The sequence below is a fragment of the Chenopodium quinoa genome, unplaced genomic scaffold (genome assembly GCF_001683475.1).
Source record: "Chenopodium quinoa cultivar QQ74 unplaced genomic scaffold, ASM168347v1, whole genome shotgun sequence".
NCBI lineage: Eukaryota > Viridiplantae > Streptophyta > Magnoliopsida > Caryophyllales > Amaranthaceae > Chenopodium > Chenopodium quinoa.
The window spans coordinates 2,445,657-2,462,759 of NW_018743850.1; the positions used below are offsets into that span (position 1 = coordinate 2,445,657).

Consider the following 17,103-nt stretch of genomic DNA (forward strand, 5'->3'; position numbering starts at 1 on the left):
TTCTTTGAAATCAATTTTTCTGAAATAAAGTCATAAAAAGCTAAAGACATAATGGAGTAAAGCAAAGGGTGGATTTAAGAAAAAAAATACAGTGAACGACAATAGTGGTTGGAGAGCCAATTATTATAATCAATATACATGGATCGTGAACAAAGATTGAAGAGAAGTAAAGGGGGAAAATGTTGAGTAAATAAAGAAGAAACAGAAACTGTCAAACTAATAAGAACTAGGTGAAGCCCGCGCGATGCATGTTTTTGTTTTTATAAAGCAAATATTGTTTTGTATTATATGTTAAATTTTGTTATTTTATTCGTTGTATGTACGTAGTATATTATTTAATATTTTTATTTTAAAATAAATTGTGAATATTCTCTCATTCGTTATATCTTTAGATAAAACTCCTAATCTCAAAAGATAGTATTTTATATTTAATTAATTTAAAATTTAAAATCTCATTCGTTAATTTTGCTTACGTGGCATTTGAAGTATTTAATTCTAAAAGAATTAAATAAAATTAATATTTTAAAATAATTTATATTTTATTAATTGTAAAAGTAAAATTAGGTTTGAATTTAAGATTTATCATATACTTCGTATTAAACATAACAAAGTGATGTATTAAAATACCTTTTCTAAAGTTTTTTATACATGATTCATAAGCTAGCGTTAAAATATCAACTTTTTTAGAGTTGATTTCTTCTGATCTAACGTTGATATGCTGAATCTCAAGTTTTCCAATGGTAGCATTATCTAACTTCTCACTGCATTATAATGATCATATAGATGTATCTATGTAGAAAGAATAGCATAAAAATTAAAATTATTGAAACAAAATACCTCCATATAGATTTCAATTCATTAACCTCAGAAATTTGAAGATCAATATAAATTTTGGTTGATGCAGAAGTATTTAGATTAATTTTTCTTGTAAACAAAATAGTAAATATAATAAATGAACATGACAATGGTAAATTAGGTTATTAGTTGTAAATATTAAAAAAAAAGTTATTATAATGACTAATATATGATACTTACCATTAAAATATTTGACCATTGTTGAAGTAACAATTATACCAAAAGGCTTAGTAGAATCAGCAAGTAGGTCTTTTTGTCTTGAATAATCAGGAAATACATTATCCCAAATCTTTAATCGGATTCGTTGTCCCTTAACCATGATATCCAAATACAAATAATTTACTAATATATCTAAAAGTAATCAAAAATAAATTATTTTAAAATAATAAATCTAAAATTAATAAAATATAAATTATTTTAAAATAATATACAAATATATTAAAATAATAATTACCATTTGGGGTCTTCTATTTCAATTGAATCTCCAACTTCGTTTACAACCATACCAATCACATCTTGTAAGACAAAGTGATATACAAAAAAAAAAAAAAAATGATTAGTAAAACGAACGATAACACTATAGAATTTTTAAAATAATAAAAATTGAAAATATGTAAAATATATACCAGGGAGTATTGCAGTACTACGGAACTGATCTAAATGTTGCAATTGAACAAAATCAAATCTATGCAATGAAATTTTATTATTATCTGCAACGCCCTTGACAGTTGTATTTTGAAAAAATTGTATCATTATTATGTTATTGCTCACAACACGATATTCATTCTTGTTAGGTATAACGGAAAAATATCGAATCGTGTAAACTTTGCCTTCAATTAGTTTTGAACGAAATTGTTCGACAAATTTTCCTTTGATTGAAGCATGGACATAATCACCCTGCACATGAAAAATAATATTGTAAGTTACCCAATGAATTTGAAAAAAAAAACGATAAGTGATATATTATTCAATGAATTTAAAACGATAAGTATGATTAAATTAAAAAAAAAAAAAAGTTGAAGGCATATCTATTTGTCAATTAAAAACATGTCCAAACTAATCAAACTATTATGTTTTCGAAAATTCAAAACATGAAAAAGCATGACAAAATAGACCTAAGAAAACAATGCAATGAAAAGAAAATAGTTAAAAATAATATTACCCGCAACTACAATTTGAGGAAAAAAAAATTGAGTTTAAGGAATTAGACAGACATATTTGTAAACCACAATATGAAATCCCTAATTGTTTTGTACTTGTATGAAGTATTGTGTGATTCTTTGGTGGTGCGTGAATTAAATTAATGCATATTTATAATAATATCAAATCATAAGATAATTAAATCAATTCATATCTTTTTCCCAACTTAAATTTTTATATTTTTTAAATTGTAATTTTTAAAAATTCCTAAAAGTCCAAAAATTTATCCACGCAACAACGTGCGTTATCATAAACAATCGTCAAAGGCTATGCAATACGTATGGCTGGTATGAACTTGGTGCAACTCCTAAGTTAATGCATCCTTATCATATTGCTGCCTTACATGAGTTTTTAATAAATATCTTAATCCATTTTTAGATTTAATTTGATTCTTTAGTAAAGAAGTTTTATTCTTATTTGATAAACATAATCCAACGTGACATACTTTATAAATAATAATCAAAGTTTTATTATGTTATTTTTTTTAATAATAATTATCTTACGTGGCACACTATAAATTGCCATCCTACATAGCGCATTTTAATCCTATGTAGCGCAAAGTCTTACATGGCACTCTAATAAAAACTCGGGAAAAAGCGCCCCTTTATATATATATATATATATATATATATATATTAGATTGAACGTGGTATTTTTTTTTTTAATCTTTTTTTGGTCAAATTTTTTTAAAATATATCACCAGTTCACGTTAGTCAATAAAAATGACGGTTGTGATTTGATTTAATACAATGACCACAATTTTATTTTGGCTATTTGAAAACGGTCCACAGTAACTTGACCATTTTTTTTTATGGTTCATGATTAAGGATGCTCTAAGAACGATTTGTTAAATTGGTGTTTGAAATTATTGTTTTAGACGTAGGTTTGAACAACAAATCTAAAAATTTGTTCCATGAGAAAAGAGAACTTTATTATAGGATGGAGGTATATTTCAGGGAAATAATCTTGACTTACCCATTAAAAGAACGCATAAATCTGTGTTCTTGCCACCTAAAAGCGTGTTAATATCAATTTTGTTTATCTAGACTCACTTTGGGGAAAAATCCGCAATATGTATGGCTGGTATAAACTTGGTGCAGCTCCTAAGTTGATGCATCCTTATCATATTGCTGCTTATGTGAGTTTTTAATAAATATCTTAATTCATTTTTAGATTTAATTGGATTTTTTAGTGAAGAAGTTTCATTCTTATTTGATAAACATAATCCTACGTGACATACTTTATAAATAATAATCAAAGTTTTATTATGTTATTTTTTTAATAATCATTATCTTACGTGGCAGACTATAAATTGCCATCCTACATAGCGTATTTTAATCCTATGTAGCGCAAAATCTTACATGGCGCTCGAATAAAAAACTCGGAAAAAAATGGCCATATATATATATATATTAGATTGAACGTGGTATTTTTTTTTAATTCTTTTTTTGGTCAATTTTTTTTAAAATATATCACCGGTTCACATTAGTCAATAAAAATGAACGGTTGTGATTTGATTTAATACAATGGCCACAATTTTATTGTGGCTATTTGAAAACTGTCCATAGTAACTTGACCTTTTTTTTTGGGTTCATAAATAAGGATGCTCTAATAACGATTTGTTAGATTGGTGTTTGAAATTGTTGTTTTAGAGGCAGGTTTGAACAACAAATCTAAAAATTTGTCCCCATGATAAAAGAGAACTTTATTATAGGATGGAGGTATATTTCAGAGAAGTAATCTTGACTTACCCATTAAAAGAATGCATAAATCTGTGTTCTTCTCCCGTAAAGGCGTGTTAATATCAATTTTGTTTATTTAAACACGGCGAAAGTAGTGCCGAGTACTTACAAAAACAACAATTTCCTGTTGTACACTTGTACTTCGTTGTTTATTGCAATTGGACAAAATTAATACGGAGTACTCTTCACTTACTTTCCTCACTGTTGTTACGGCTTCTCCCGGCTCCCGGAGTATCTCTCCGATGACACCACTCCTACCGCCGGAAACGCCGCCGTTATTCGGTCTTCCTCAATTTCAAGGTTAGCTCATTATATAATTATATTAGCTAATTTGTAAGTAATTGAAATTAATTTGCCTTTTTTTTTTATAAAAGATTATGTGTGATTATTGAAATTTATGTACTTTCTTCTTAATTACAGGAATTGGCTGTGTACGTTGTTGAATTTCATTCAATTGGGTATTATAAAGGTATAATCTTGCATAGATTTTCTTCATGTTGAATTGTGTGAATTTGTATTAAATTTTGCATATTGCAAGTAATTGAATGACCCTACCTGTCTTTTTTTGCGCCCCGGAATTTTAGGGTTTGTTTTGATTATGAGTTTTATGGTCTGTGTTTCTGTGTATATGTATGCCCGTGAATTGTGTTCAATTCCCGGGATTTTTAAATCAATATTGGTTTGTTTTTGAGGATTATACAGCTTATTTCAGTTTAGGTTCCCTTTGGTTCCGGTTTTTATCCCGCTTCGTTCGGTTTTGTTTTGGATTTGTTGATGTGTTTTATGTTTTGTTTGTGTTTGTGGATATATATGCTTGTGAATTGTGGTCAATTGGTCATTGGGAGGGAAACTGAATAACTGTTATTTTTGAGGATTATGTAACTCTGTCCTAGAGCCAGTATCAGAATGACCCAGACGTTTATTGTTTGCTTTGGTTTCTTCTGTTTTCTTTTGATTTTTATCTTGTGTTCTATCTATATTTTTATTGTTTGTGTATTATGAAGTATATGCTTGTTAATCATGGTCGATTGGTCATTACAGGGAAACTGGAACATTGTTGGTTTTCGAGGATTATATAGCTTTGTAATCCTTTGGTTTGTAATGGGAGGGTGACAAGAAAAGGGAGGAGAAAAGAGGAAGGATTTAGACAAGAAAGGGTAGGAGAAAAGAGGCAGGATTAGACAAGAAAAGGGAGGAGAAAAGAGGCAGGATTTAGCCATGGATATGGCTATATTTGAAGGATCAGATCTTTTATTAGACATGGAAACAAACTCATATAATAAAAAAAGACAGAGGGGTGAATCCTTTGTTACTGCTCAAGATAATAAAGCTGATGAAGATTACATTTCATTTTTGGAAAGTTTACACCAGTTTTGGGAAGCGAAATTTGTGGAGGATGACGATGTTGATCCAACATATATGGAATTCTTGGGAAACTTGAAGGAATACGGAAACGCGTATATCTGTGATGTGTCGATAGAAAACGGTGTATTGTTCCCGATCTATTATGAAGATGAGAAGGAGTCGCCTACTCTGATGAAAAGGAAAAGTCCACAACCTCGTAGTGGTACTGTTATTCATGAGAAAAGGACCTTACATCGGGATGTCGGTTTAAAATCAACTCGGAAAAATTCCGGTGTAGAGGATAATTCAGATGCGGCTGAAAATCCAAAATCTGGTCGGAAAAATTCCCAAGCTGGGAATGTCTATTCTGATGGATTCAAGAGGAAAACTCCTATATCTCGCAGGGGTGATTGTGCTAGGGAGAATAGGAGCTTATACGTTGATCGTGATCAGAAGAGTTCTGATTCCAGGAATGATTATCATGATGGGATCAAGAGGAAAACTCCACATTCTCGCTGGGTTGGTCATCTTGAGGAGAATAGTAGTTTAGACATGGATAGTGATCAGAACAATTCTGATTCTGAGAATGTCCGTCCTTATGGAATCAAGAGGAAAACTCCACATTCTAGCAAGGTCGATTGTGTTAGGGAGAATTGGAACTTAGACGTGGATAGTGATCAGATATTAGGTCCAAAATATTCTAGATCTGGGAAGATGTCTATAATAGTTGATGAAACTTATGAAAAGTTCTTGAATAGTCTCCACATCACTGAAGACTCTGTGATCTATGAATATGGAAACCAACAGCGAATCTTTTATGAACCCAATGATCAGCAGAGAACTGGTGTTAGAATTAAGAGAGATACAAGACCACCATCATCAACTCTTAAACCTACAGCGCCAATTCCAGGACCACAAACTCCACCTTCTAGAGCAAAAATTACATCACAAAAGAAATCAACTCCAACAGATAGCCTTAATACACTGAGCACGTCTGTAAGTTTTCTTTTAGCAGTATTCCATTTCATCTAAATAGTGCATTTTTTCCCCACCTATGACATTCACAATAACTTGTCTATTATCCTGATGCTTTCTCATAGAACGAGATGTGCAAAAAGGGGAAGATACAACGAGAAAATTCTTCCTGTTACTGGAAGAAAGAGTTACATGGTTACCTAAGAAAACCCTATGAGAGAAAGGAGTATGACGAGCTTTGGGCGGAATTGGATGCTAAAAAGCCTGTGTCAATTTATAGGGACTCCCGTAGCGGTGGATCTTACAGGCCGGGACATATGGGCAAATCTTTGCTTGAAAAATTTCCTGGTTAGTTTGTTCTTGGTTTGGTTGATTAGAGTGCTTCTTTTCTGTCTTCTCTTTCATCACTGCAGCTTAAGAAAGCGGGGAAACTACTTAATTAAAATTTTAAACTACTTGGTCCAATGAGTTATAACATGAGATCACTTATGTGGAAAAAAAATTCTGAATGATTTGTCTAGCTGTTATAAATGATGTACATTTATTTGTTTCACTTAATAGCACAATTTTCCGTATTTGAAATATTGACCTGCCGGTAACTCTGTCAATAAGAATGAAGTATGAGACACTTAAAGTGATAAAGCAGACGAATAAATTGGTAATTAACTTTCCAAGACAGCACTGGCATATGTGGCTCTTACTCATAAGAAAATACCATGCTTTTTTCTCTTTCTTATTTGAATTGCCTTTATTGTGATGATATTAATGCTGTCACTTGCATGTCCTTCCATTTCTGTGGTGCAAAAGAGTAATTGTTTTAGTAAAAGTCGAGTTCACATTTACTTTTAGATAAACAATTCATATATCTGTTGATCTCAACTTAAAAATGTTTCCATACTATATTATGGTATTTGATGTCATTTTGAGTGTAAGAGTGCTATGTGTTCTTCCTTTTGCTACCTCGACAATAATTTATATTTGTAGAATATTAGGTGGATAAATTCACCATTCTGTTTTGAAGACACACACACACACAAAAAAAGCAATTTTACTTGGCTTTACCGATGAAACAATAATATCACCATGAATAGTGTAATTTGTGGAATAACCTTTTAATCCATGAGGACCATGACTATATATATATGGCTTGTATCAATAAGTAATTAAGTACAAAAACATAAGCTGTTTCTTTTGTTGCTTCTAAGTTTCCTACTTTATTAACAATAAGCATAAGGGTTCAAATGAACTGAATTTCTGAAGTCTCTTGACTTCTGGTGCACATTCAACATCCTATCTGCAAAACAGTCAAACTGGTGTGTTAAATCATCTTAGAAATATAATCTATACTTGACAAAATTAGGATCCATGACAAAAGCTTTTTAAAAATCTTTTCCATTGCCATACCACATTAGTACAAAGTCAACAAACTCATTTCTATGCGATGTTTACAATTGGCATAATTTTTGAAGGATGATAGTTTTGTATCGCTGGGGTTTTTTTATATCTACCTTAGGTCTTGAGTTCACCTGAAGGAGTATATGAATATATCTAAACTCCAAACCTGAATATACAATAAAGGAAAATAGACTTATTTATGCTTGGTTATCATGTTGCTTTTGTGGCTGAGCTGGTTCCCATAGTTTGAGTAGATATTTTAAGCTATTAGAACAGTTTACTACCTTTGTCATTTTACGTTCAACGCACTTTCCATTTAGCCCTCCACCCCCCCCCCTCTTCCACCCGCGTCTCCTTTGTTCTACTCGTACTTTATTTTATTTTGGCAAACCCCCCCTACTATGCTACCCCATTATATTTTTTCCTTTCCATTCTCTCTTTCCCTGTTCCGAAACCCACCCACCCTTTTGCTCCATCGTTCCTGCTTTATTTAACTTGCTCTTACACCAACTCACCTTATATCAAGCTTTCTTAATTTACGTAATTACAACAATAATATATGTATAATTCCTCTGATTGTTTTTAGTTGACATGCTTTGCAGTGCAAAAATGTAACCATTAATATTTATAATTATCGCTAAGCAAAAATTATAAAAAGCTGATATTTTGAAATTATAAATCGAGACAAAATTAATAAGACCACACATGACTATATGTCTTATTTTGTATGAATCACAAAACACGGTCAAAGGAGAGTGTGAATAGTGCCAAAGTCAAAACATGTCAACAAAAAACAAACCGATTAAGTATATATAAAACTGAGGTGTTATAAACTTCAATGCTTTTTTAACCTTTCCAATTATGTGCTCATCTCTCTCTCACTCACTCTCTCTCCTCTTTTTTTTTTTTTTTTTTTTTTTTGGTCAAACTACATATGTTTTTTTTGCTTATATTATTGTCTGTTTTGTCTGTCATTGCATCATCCATTTGCTTATCTTGATGTCAGATCTGCAACTTGAAATAGAAAAGGTGCAACCCAATCGCCCCAAGGTCTTGAATCTCCTACGAATGTGTAGGTTTTATTTGCAGGTAACAACTCATTCATCTTGTGTTTGTTTTGGTTATCTTCTCTTCCTCTTTCTTGTATTATGTCACTAACATAAACTAGTATGAGATTAAATTTATTTAGCCCATGCTGTTCCTGGGATATAAAACTATAAAGCCCACCAACATAACTTGGCTTCTTCATATGTTAGTAGGTTTTTTTTTTTTGTTTTTTTTTTGTTTTTTTTTTTTGTCAGTTTGGATGCGTACTTTTAGTTCGCACATAGTATGGCCTTGATTCTAAAACAAAACTGTAGAGCCATATTGGTTGTAGATTAGTAGACATAATTGGAGATGGAAAATCTCTCTTTGTTGATGATTTTAGATCATCATCCTATTCTTCCTGTGTGAAATTTCTGGTCCTCAATTTTTTAAGAGATAAATTGTGTATATTAGGGGTCAAAGCTGAGTCATTCAGTCTATTTTACTCCAGACTTAAGGCCCAATCTCAGTGTTCACACCATAACCACTGGGTTTTTGTATAACCTCTTTTGACTTTTTTGCTTGCCAATGGACAAGATCTTACTGAAATGTAATGATAACTCCATCTGTGAAGTAAATAATTTCTTTGTCAATTAGTTGTCTTTTGAAAATAAAGGATAATCTTTTGGAACGTATTATCTGCTTTCATCTATGTTCTTGTGACTGCTTCCACAAATGATGTTTTATCTACCTTAACCAGGGGAAGGAAGTAGCTTGAAGAAAGACACATCTGTGTGCTATAATGAAATAAAATGATAATTTGGAAGTTAATAATAGATAGTTTAAGCAAGAAAACAGCCTAAAATGATTGAAAATTTACAATTCTGATCTTCATAAATTATGGCAAACTGCGCTAGACATTTACAGATGCATGGTCTCATTCCAATGAAGAGCATGCTGCCTAGGAGCATTTTAGCTTGAAGATATTTGTGCCTTTGTGGCAATATATGTAAATATTGAGAGGAAGTTGTTTTTTGGCAATGCGTACGTTTCTTTTTCTATTTAGTTGCAAAACCACATTGTTTTAATGATTGTTTTTTTCTAGTCTTCTGATAATCAGCTTTTATTTTTGGCACCAGAAAATTCCTTCAATTCCCATTGGAGTTTGTGAGCCTTGGAAGGATGACTTGACTAAGAAAATTTTGCCCAGATCGTCCTAAATGACTATAAAATGATCCCGCTTGACTGTGGTTGTGCGGCATGTCATGGTTTATTTTGTAAAAAGTCTCGTGTCTAATTCTGATTTTTGCTCCAGTGAACCATATATTAGTGAATCATCTGGCTCATTGAAGCTTCCTTTTTGTATTGTAGCAAAACAAGTTTCAATGTGTAGCAATAATACGGTTATATCTTATTACATACCTGTTTCTGGCTTCAATCATCTGATTCTTGATATTACTGTACATCTGGAAGCTCATTGCTGTTGAATTTCATTCGCGGTTTCCCCATGCTGAAGTTTAATACTCTTGAATTCATGTTGTATTTAATCTCACCGTCATAGAGCATCTTTCTGATGTAATGCTCTATGTCTGATCCAATGAGGCGAAGTGTGTATTCTGTCAGAGGTGCACCCTGGTTTCCAATCAAAGGTTATACTGTCAGAGAATTCAGCAGTAGTACTGACTCAAAAATATTGGACAGTATGTAATGTTTTTGGAACTGCATGTGTATAGTGTTTTCTACTGATTAGTGATTACTGATTAAGACCTCTGTTAGCCAAGAGGACCTAAATTTTCCTTTTTTTTTACTCCATCAGCCACTTCCTGTGAGTTTTTCAGTAAAAAAATTCTTAGTTTCTTTCTCAATTTCAGTACAGGGTTACATCTGAGACATTTTTTAGAGGTTAGGATACTAATTTATCCATCACTATTAATATATAGGGGGTCTTTGGCTAATGGTTTTTTGATGGCTTTTTAATATGGCATTATCCGGTCGTATATTAATGAATTTAGAGAGTATCTTTTCACTATGTACAATAGAACAGGCTGTGATTAGAATTTACATTCCAGAATTAAAGCTGTTGGGATTGGTTATGGAAGCACTTGAATTTTCTAACTATTTGATTACAGTAATATGATTATTATTAACCCATTCGGCTGAGACATTAGAGACAATACCTCATAATGATCGACGAGCTCCTGGAAGTAGTTGTAAACCTTGTTGCAGGTGTCGTCAGTCCACAAGAATTCATCAGTTGGATCAAGAATAAGGGTGAGTTTATCCATCTGCGTCTGATCCATGGCGCAGGTTTCAGGGTCAATGTATGCAGCATAGATCCTAACATGCCTGGTCACACTGCTGAGCCACTGCCCTCCATATTCTCTTGCCAAGTTTCTGTTCTTGACATTCACTTGAGGTTCAATTGGCGTCGGTGTTTTCTGCTGTTGCTTCATTCCCTCTTGCTCTTCATTTCCATTTTCTGCCTTCAATTGCTCTGATTCTTGAACTTCAGTTTGCTGTTGAGCTGAAATTCGGAAGCTGAGCCTCTTTGACAAAGCTCTTTTGCTTCGGATGTTCGAAGAAAAAGTAGGGAGTTTTATTGAAGGTATGTATGATGAAGCAGCTGCCATAGTCAAATAAGTTGCTCTGGTTATTGTTCTGAGCCATTGCTTATTTAAGGCCAATGCATTTGAGTCCTCTATTTTTTTTTTTTTGGATAAGATGTAAGTTGTGTTGTTTTCATTTGGGGAGAGGGAGGAAGGGGTTGAGAATTTTAGGTTAGATGAGAACGGTACAAATTACAATATGACATTCCGTAAAGCTTTTTTTTTTTTTTTTGTTGATAATTAATTAAGTAAATAAAGAGCATTATGATTTATGAGTGGAGCAAAATACTCCAATGAATTAGTGCTTGTTTGGTTGGAAGATATTTTCCTTGGAAATGAAAATTCCTAGGCAATAGCTAAAATATGTTGTGTTTGGTTAGAAATTTCCTAGAAAATAAAATTTCCAAGGGAAATGTAAATTCCTACGTAGCATGAAAAATAACTCACCAAACCCCCCTAGGTGAGTAAATTCCTACAACTTATAGAAAGTTATTTCCTAAGAAATACTAATTTTCATGATGTCAACCAAACACTTTTTTAGAATTTTTATACAATTAGCAATGGAAATCATCTCCCATGGTATATGATTTCAAGTGGAAATTTATTTCCCATGTTGAATCAAACAAGCACTTAGAAAAGACCTGAATGTCTGTACAATATAAATAGTTATTTTTGTGACACAATTACCTCCATGGAAAAATTACTCCCTTATTTTCAATAATGGATGTTACGGGTGAAAGGTGTATTTGCACTAAGGGTGTTATTTTGCTTATTTTGATGATTAAAGAATGGTTATTGACATTTAATCATTAAATGAGAAAAAAATAACCGTGCACCTTACATCCGGGTGCATATAAATTTTTTTATATTTTTTAATGATATTTTCATTTGCATTTTACATGATCGTAGTATTAAAATTGATATTATGAAAGTACAAATTAAACCAATTCTAACCGGGATTTCCAAATATTGACATTTTATTTTCTTATTATAAAATGATAATCATTATAATGTTCTTACATTTCTATTGGCCTATTGCTTTGACTACATGAATTGTAGATGAGATAGATTATAGATTAAAAAAAAAAAAAAAAAAAAACATGAAGGAAATACCTTTCAAACAAGTGCATGAGTTATTACATCTAATGACTACTTGTATTAGATAGTCGTATTAAAATAAAAAATAAAAAAATTAAAAAAAAAAAGGATTTCTCTTCATCATCGTCAATTTGATTAAATTTGCTACTCGGAAAACTAGTAGCGAAAATGAATTAACACATAAATCAGTATGAGAAATTAAGTTCGTTCCCATGGTAATGATAATTCACCCCCGAAGTACATTCTTTTCTTCTCACAATTTCGTTACCATGATGAGATTGTATTACTACGGAGAACTAAAGTCCCGTACAATTTATGGTTTTTACTTAACCTAATTATAAATTAATATGTTAATTTAACAATATTTTTTTACAAAAAAAAAAAAAAAACAATATTTTTAATTGAAACAAATACTTGAATTTCTTTTCAAAAATAACTAACTTGAATTTTATGTTATATTGATATCAAAAGTTACTCGTATTGATCATTAATTTTTAAGAAAACATAGGATTTTATATAAGAATAAAATTTTATGTTATTTATAACCCGTGTAATGTACTTATATACTCCATATGTCCCTATTTTGTTGGCATGTTTTGACCGGCACAATATTTTATAACATACTTTGACCTGTACAAGTGTTTTATACAAATTTAAGTGACTTATTTTTTGTGACAAAAAATAATCAAGGTTTTTTTTTTTTATTTTTTTTTATATTTATAATTATTTAATTGTAGTGTTATTATTATAAATAAATCAACAAATATATAATAAAAGTTAAAGTGTTAATCCTGGTTGGAGCAAAAAAACTTTCAAATGAAAAAATACGATGTAGAATGATACGAAGTATGGGAGTAGTAGTACATTATTCTAATAATATTACCTTATATACGTAGTATATGTTGTTTATTATACTACCTCCGTAAACGGTTATCTGCAACATTTACCAAAAGTAGGTGCTTCATATTATGTGCAACAAACTGATTTTTTTCCATTTTAAGTAAAATTTTAACATGTGAAATTACGAAAATGCCCTTTACAAAAACTGATTATAACTTAACCTACTTTCCTAATCTTATTACTTATCCCTATAAACAATCAATCTACCCTAATGATTCCCACCAAAAACCCCTCACTCACCTCATTTCCCATCACATTCACTTCATCTCCTCAACCACCCTCTTCAATGAACCTTCAACAACCTCCATTAATGACGCCCTTTAACTTCTGGAAAATGTTCTGGAAGCCTTCACTTTGCATCTGGTGTCGTTTCATTCATGCGAACCTCATTCTCTCTCTTATCCTGACTCCCTCTTTCTCTCTCTTGGTAGAAACCCTAGAATTCCCAGATCTGTGTGCTCTTCTACATCTTTCTGTCAAAACCCTGAAATCATGAGTTCCCCAAACGAGAAAAAACAAGATCTTGGTGTTGTTGCGACCTACAAATGTCAGCGACGAACTGGGAAGATGAGGCTAATTGGTACGCGTATGGCTACGTACCTGGATATGAAGCGTACGTATGGTGGGGGTTCAAAGCTTACCCCATACGAGTCTGATGATGAACGTGTTGGGTCTAATGCTTCAGATCTGGGCAAAAAGGGTGAGGTTTCGAGCAAAGAGGCGCCTGATCTTGATGTTGTGAAGGGCGATGGTTCTGAAACCCCTTCTGCAGCCCTGTCGCCGGAGAAAACCACATCAGTGGTGGTTGTTGTGGGTAGATCTACCCAGATCTTGTCTGGCCGAAAAAGGGAGCGTGTTGAGTCCCCTGACGATGGTGCTGTTGATATTGGTGGGGTTAGCAACCCTTCGACCTAAGCCTGTTCCTAATTCATCAGCGTAACAATGTTCTAACCCTTCAATCTATGTTTTTATGTGTTCATCATACTTAATTTCAGTCTGTGATTTGTGTTGTGGGTATGATTACAAGCATGTGTTGGTTGATTATTGTTGTATGGGAATTATTAGTAGTTATTGTTGTATGCTGTTGCTAATTTATTGTTGTTACTCCTGCGCTGGATGACTTGTTTCATGCTTTTTTATTTTGAAATTGGGAACTTCAATCATATGGTTGTTGCATGTTGTTGGGTACATGTTGTTTTACCTGATTTCTGCTGTGTGTGTGTTGGTGTTGTTGATTTATGGGTAATGCTGCTGATCTTGCCAATGAGTATAATTTAATAGTTCTGTCAAATTGTGTGTCCCCTGGTTGGTGTGTACACTGGTTTGTGTTATGATGGGCATGGTGTTGTTGCTATGTGGGTGATGCTTCTTCTGTTGGAGGTGTTGTTTCATTTATGCACTTCAGTATCTCCCTCTTTGAGTCCCCCTGTGAGCTGTCTGTGCCCAAATGTAGTAGGAGTCCCAAACTATTGTTTGTGTGGTTGAGAGATCCAAATGATGAAGGGACTCATTTGATGCATAAAATTCATAAGTTGGTCTTGCTCCAACAACTTCCATTGTAAGTTGTTGTTGAGGTAACCATTTATGCAATTTCTGTGAAATATCATAACCCTCTGATGGACTCAGTTGTTTGTCTGTGCATCATAGTTCATGTCATTTACTTACCACTACATAGAAATGATTTAAACAAGACACAAATGAAGTTATAAAATTTATCAAAAGCTTTTACATCTCTCAAGGATAGTAGTCTTGACTGCCTTACATTCACAATAAACATGGTTTTGATGACAAAATACACCTAACCATAGAGTCCCATACAAAAATCAAAATAAACTACCTTGCATTCAATGGTTATGTGTGGCAGTCTGACTTGGTCCTTGCTACTTTGATTCACTTCTATTTAGTCTGCATCCACCTACATGCCTTCATCTTCCTGATTCACTTCACCTGTTGGAATGATAATGGTGTTGAGGTATTCAACAGTTTGTTGAACCAAACCCCTGTCCACTTGTAGCACTTCAGGTAGCATGCCCAGTCTTTCTAGTCTTTTCTTCCCTTTGTGTGGTGGGCTGAAGTTATTCCCCCCTTGGTCCTTCAGTATCTCTTCCATACAGCATTGTAAAATTATCCAACAACGTTTGTTCAACACTGGGTTGAACAACTCATAAGACTCTGTTACCTTCTCTATGAGTTCCTTTAGATTTCTAGGAAATGATTGGTATTGTATTGATTGTATCACATTAAACAACCCTACATCTAATACATTTGAATCTGGGGATTGAGCTGGTTGATAAATGAACTGTATGTTGAAACCATTTGAGTGACATGCTTCATGAAATTCTTCATCCCTAGGAATTTGGTATGGTCTGGCATTATCCCACTGAATCCATATATCCTTAGATACATGGCCTGGCCATTTACTTTTAATGGCTGGAATTACTTTAGTTAAAAACATTTCCCTTATGGCCTCCTTGTTAACATTCTGTGTAGCCTTCACTTCCACTGCCCCTGCTTCTTTGTTTTTGCTTTTTTTCTTTGCTGTGGTTTCATAAACAAAAGGGAAAATTCCATATTTCCCATCATGTATGACTCCTCCTTGGTTGTCAAAGATTGGCTTCCCTATGGCTGCCATGAACATGCCTTTGACCTTGAACCTCCTGGACTATTGGCACTTGTAGGGGTTTGGTTCATTTGGCAATAGGTAGAATGTTCTTGTGTCTGGGTTCAAGTAGAACCACTTCTCATCTATGTGCACTACCTGCTGCATGTCAACAAAGTATGGGTCCTCATTTTGAGTAGCAGGCAGCAGATGCCTTAAAACCCATTGGAGTCTTGATATTTTGTGGTTGGATGTTAATGCTGGATGATTGGTGCTAGTATGTGTTCTCAGCCTCCCCTTTTTCTTTAATTTATGGATGGTTGTATGTGAAATGTTAAGAGTAGCCCCATAGCTTTTCTCAGTGGTCCTTTTATATAGTGGGGCAGACTGCAGGAATTCATATGTGTACTCTGTTGGTTTTGGTCCTGTTTTGTCAAGTTTCTTGCTTCTGACATCAATGGCATTCCCCACTTCCATTTGGGCTTTGATGTCTTTGAATAATCTGAGAATAGTGCACCTATGCACATTGAATTTCCTGGCTGTCTGTGAAACAAAACCCCTTGGTATTTCTCCCCCCTGTAGCTTCAGTAGATACTCATCTACAATTTCCCTTTTCTTGGAAACTGTGAGCTGTTTTCTGCTTGTTGGTTGCTGGATTGCTTCATCATCTGGACCAGTGTTGTCCTGGTACTGAGCCCCTTCCATGCTGCTTGTCTGACTATGTTCCATGCTGCTTTCATCATTGAGCATTTGGTCAATGCAGAAAAATTCATCACTTGAATTTTCTGCCATGTTGTCTTTGCTAATTTATCTGAGTTCCCAGATTGCAGGACTGCTTATGAAGTGGGCCAATTTTGAAGAGCTGTGCTGATTTGCTGCTAATCCACTGCTAATGACGTAGGAGTAATTAGGTTTAGGTAGAAAATTAAGTTCTAACTTTTGTGAACATTGAATGTTGTAATTTGGAAAAACATTTGGAATGTTTGTTATGAATGCTTGTACTAAGTAACAATGTCTGGCAAGTGGTTTATATACCCCCTTTTATTTGCTAGCAAATTTAAGTAAGAGGGAAAAAATTTGGGTGAAATTTGAAATTTTTAAAAGGAGGCCCAAAATTTTGGTGGGAAAATTTTTACCCCAAAATTTGGCAGCCTCTCTCTCCTCCTTTTAAAAAACCAGGACCCCTTTTCAAATCAATAATCACTTTGTACTTTAAGCAATTACCCACTTTAAACAACCCACACAAAATTTTGCCTAGGCCTCCGTTAACGGTATCATTGTTGCACATAACCGTTTACGGAGGTAGTAGAAAATATCTATTATAAAATATATAAAAGATATGTTAAAATATTTTCATTGAATG

The 17,103-nt window shown here is 33.2% G+C and overlaps 3 protein-coding genes across 4 annotated transcripts; 1 reads left to right on the forward strand and 2 right to left on the reverse strand.

Moving 5' to 3' along the window:
- Positions 1-3,690: 3,690 nt before the first annotated feature.
- Positions 3,691-9,978, forward strand: LOC110685929. 2 transcript variants are annotated; one of them, XR_002504122.1, is made up of 7 exons: positions 3,691-4,097; positions 4,218-4,266; positions 4,839-6,137; positions 6,242-6,464; positions 8,518-8,600; positions 9,455-9,581; positions 9,677-9,755. XR_002504122.1 is itself a non-coding variant. In XM_021862486.1 (6 exons), the coding sequence occupies exons 3-6, from the start codon at positions 5,016-5,018 to the stop codon at positions 9,755-9,757; spliced, it is 1,509 nt and encodes a 502-aa protein (XP_021718178.1). In that variant the 5' UTR covers positions 3,693-4,097; positions 4,218-4,266; positions 4,839-5,015; the 3' UTR covers positions 9,758-9,978. The 2 variants fall into 2 exon arrangements, 1 of the variants encoding a protein (XP_021718178.1); XM_021862486.1 differs by lacking the exon at positions 9,455-9,581 and having other exon boundaries at positions 3,693-4,097; positions 9,677-9,978.
- On the reverse strand, positions 7,147-11,567 carry LOC110685930 (NAD(P)H-quinone oxidoreductase subunit M, chloroplastic-like). The gene is made up of 3 exons (XM_021862487.1): positions 10,715-11,567; positions 9,960-10,169; positions 7,147-7,410 (listed from the first exon to the last, which is right to left on the reverse strand). The coding sequence occupies exons 1-2, from the start codon at positions 11,165-11,167 to the stop codon at positions 9,993-9,995; spliced, it is 630 nt and encodes a 209-aa protein (XP_021718179.1). The 5' UTR covers positions 11,168-11,567; the 3' UTR covers positions 7,147-7,410; positions 9,960-9,992.
- Positions 11,568-14,542: 2,975 nt separating this feature from the next.
- LOC110686277 lies at positions 14,543-15,773 on the reverse strand. The gene is made up of 2 exons (XM_021862891.1): positions 15,065-15,773; positions 14,543-14,775 (listed from the first exon to the last, which is right to left on the reverse strand). Exons 1-2 carry the CDS (start codon positions 15,771-15,773, stop codon positions 14,543-14,545), a joined length of 942 nt encoding a protein of 313 aa, XP_021718583.1.
- Between the last annotated feature and the right edge of the window lie 1,330 nt (positions 15,774-17,103).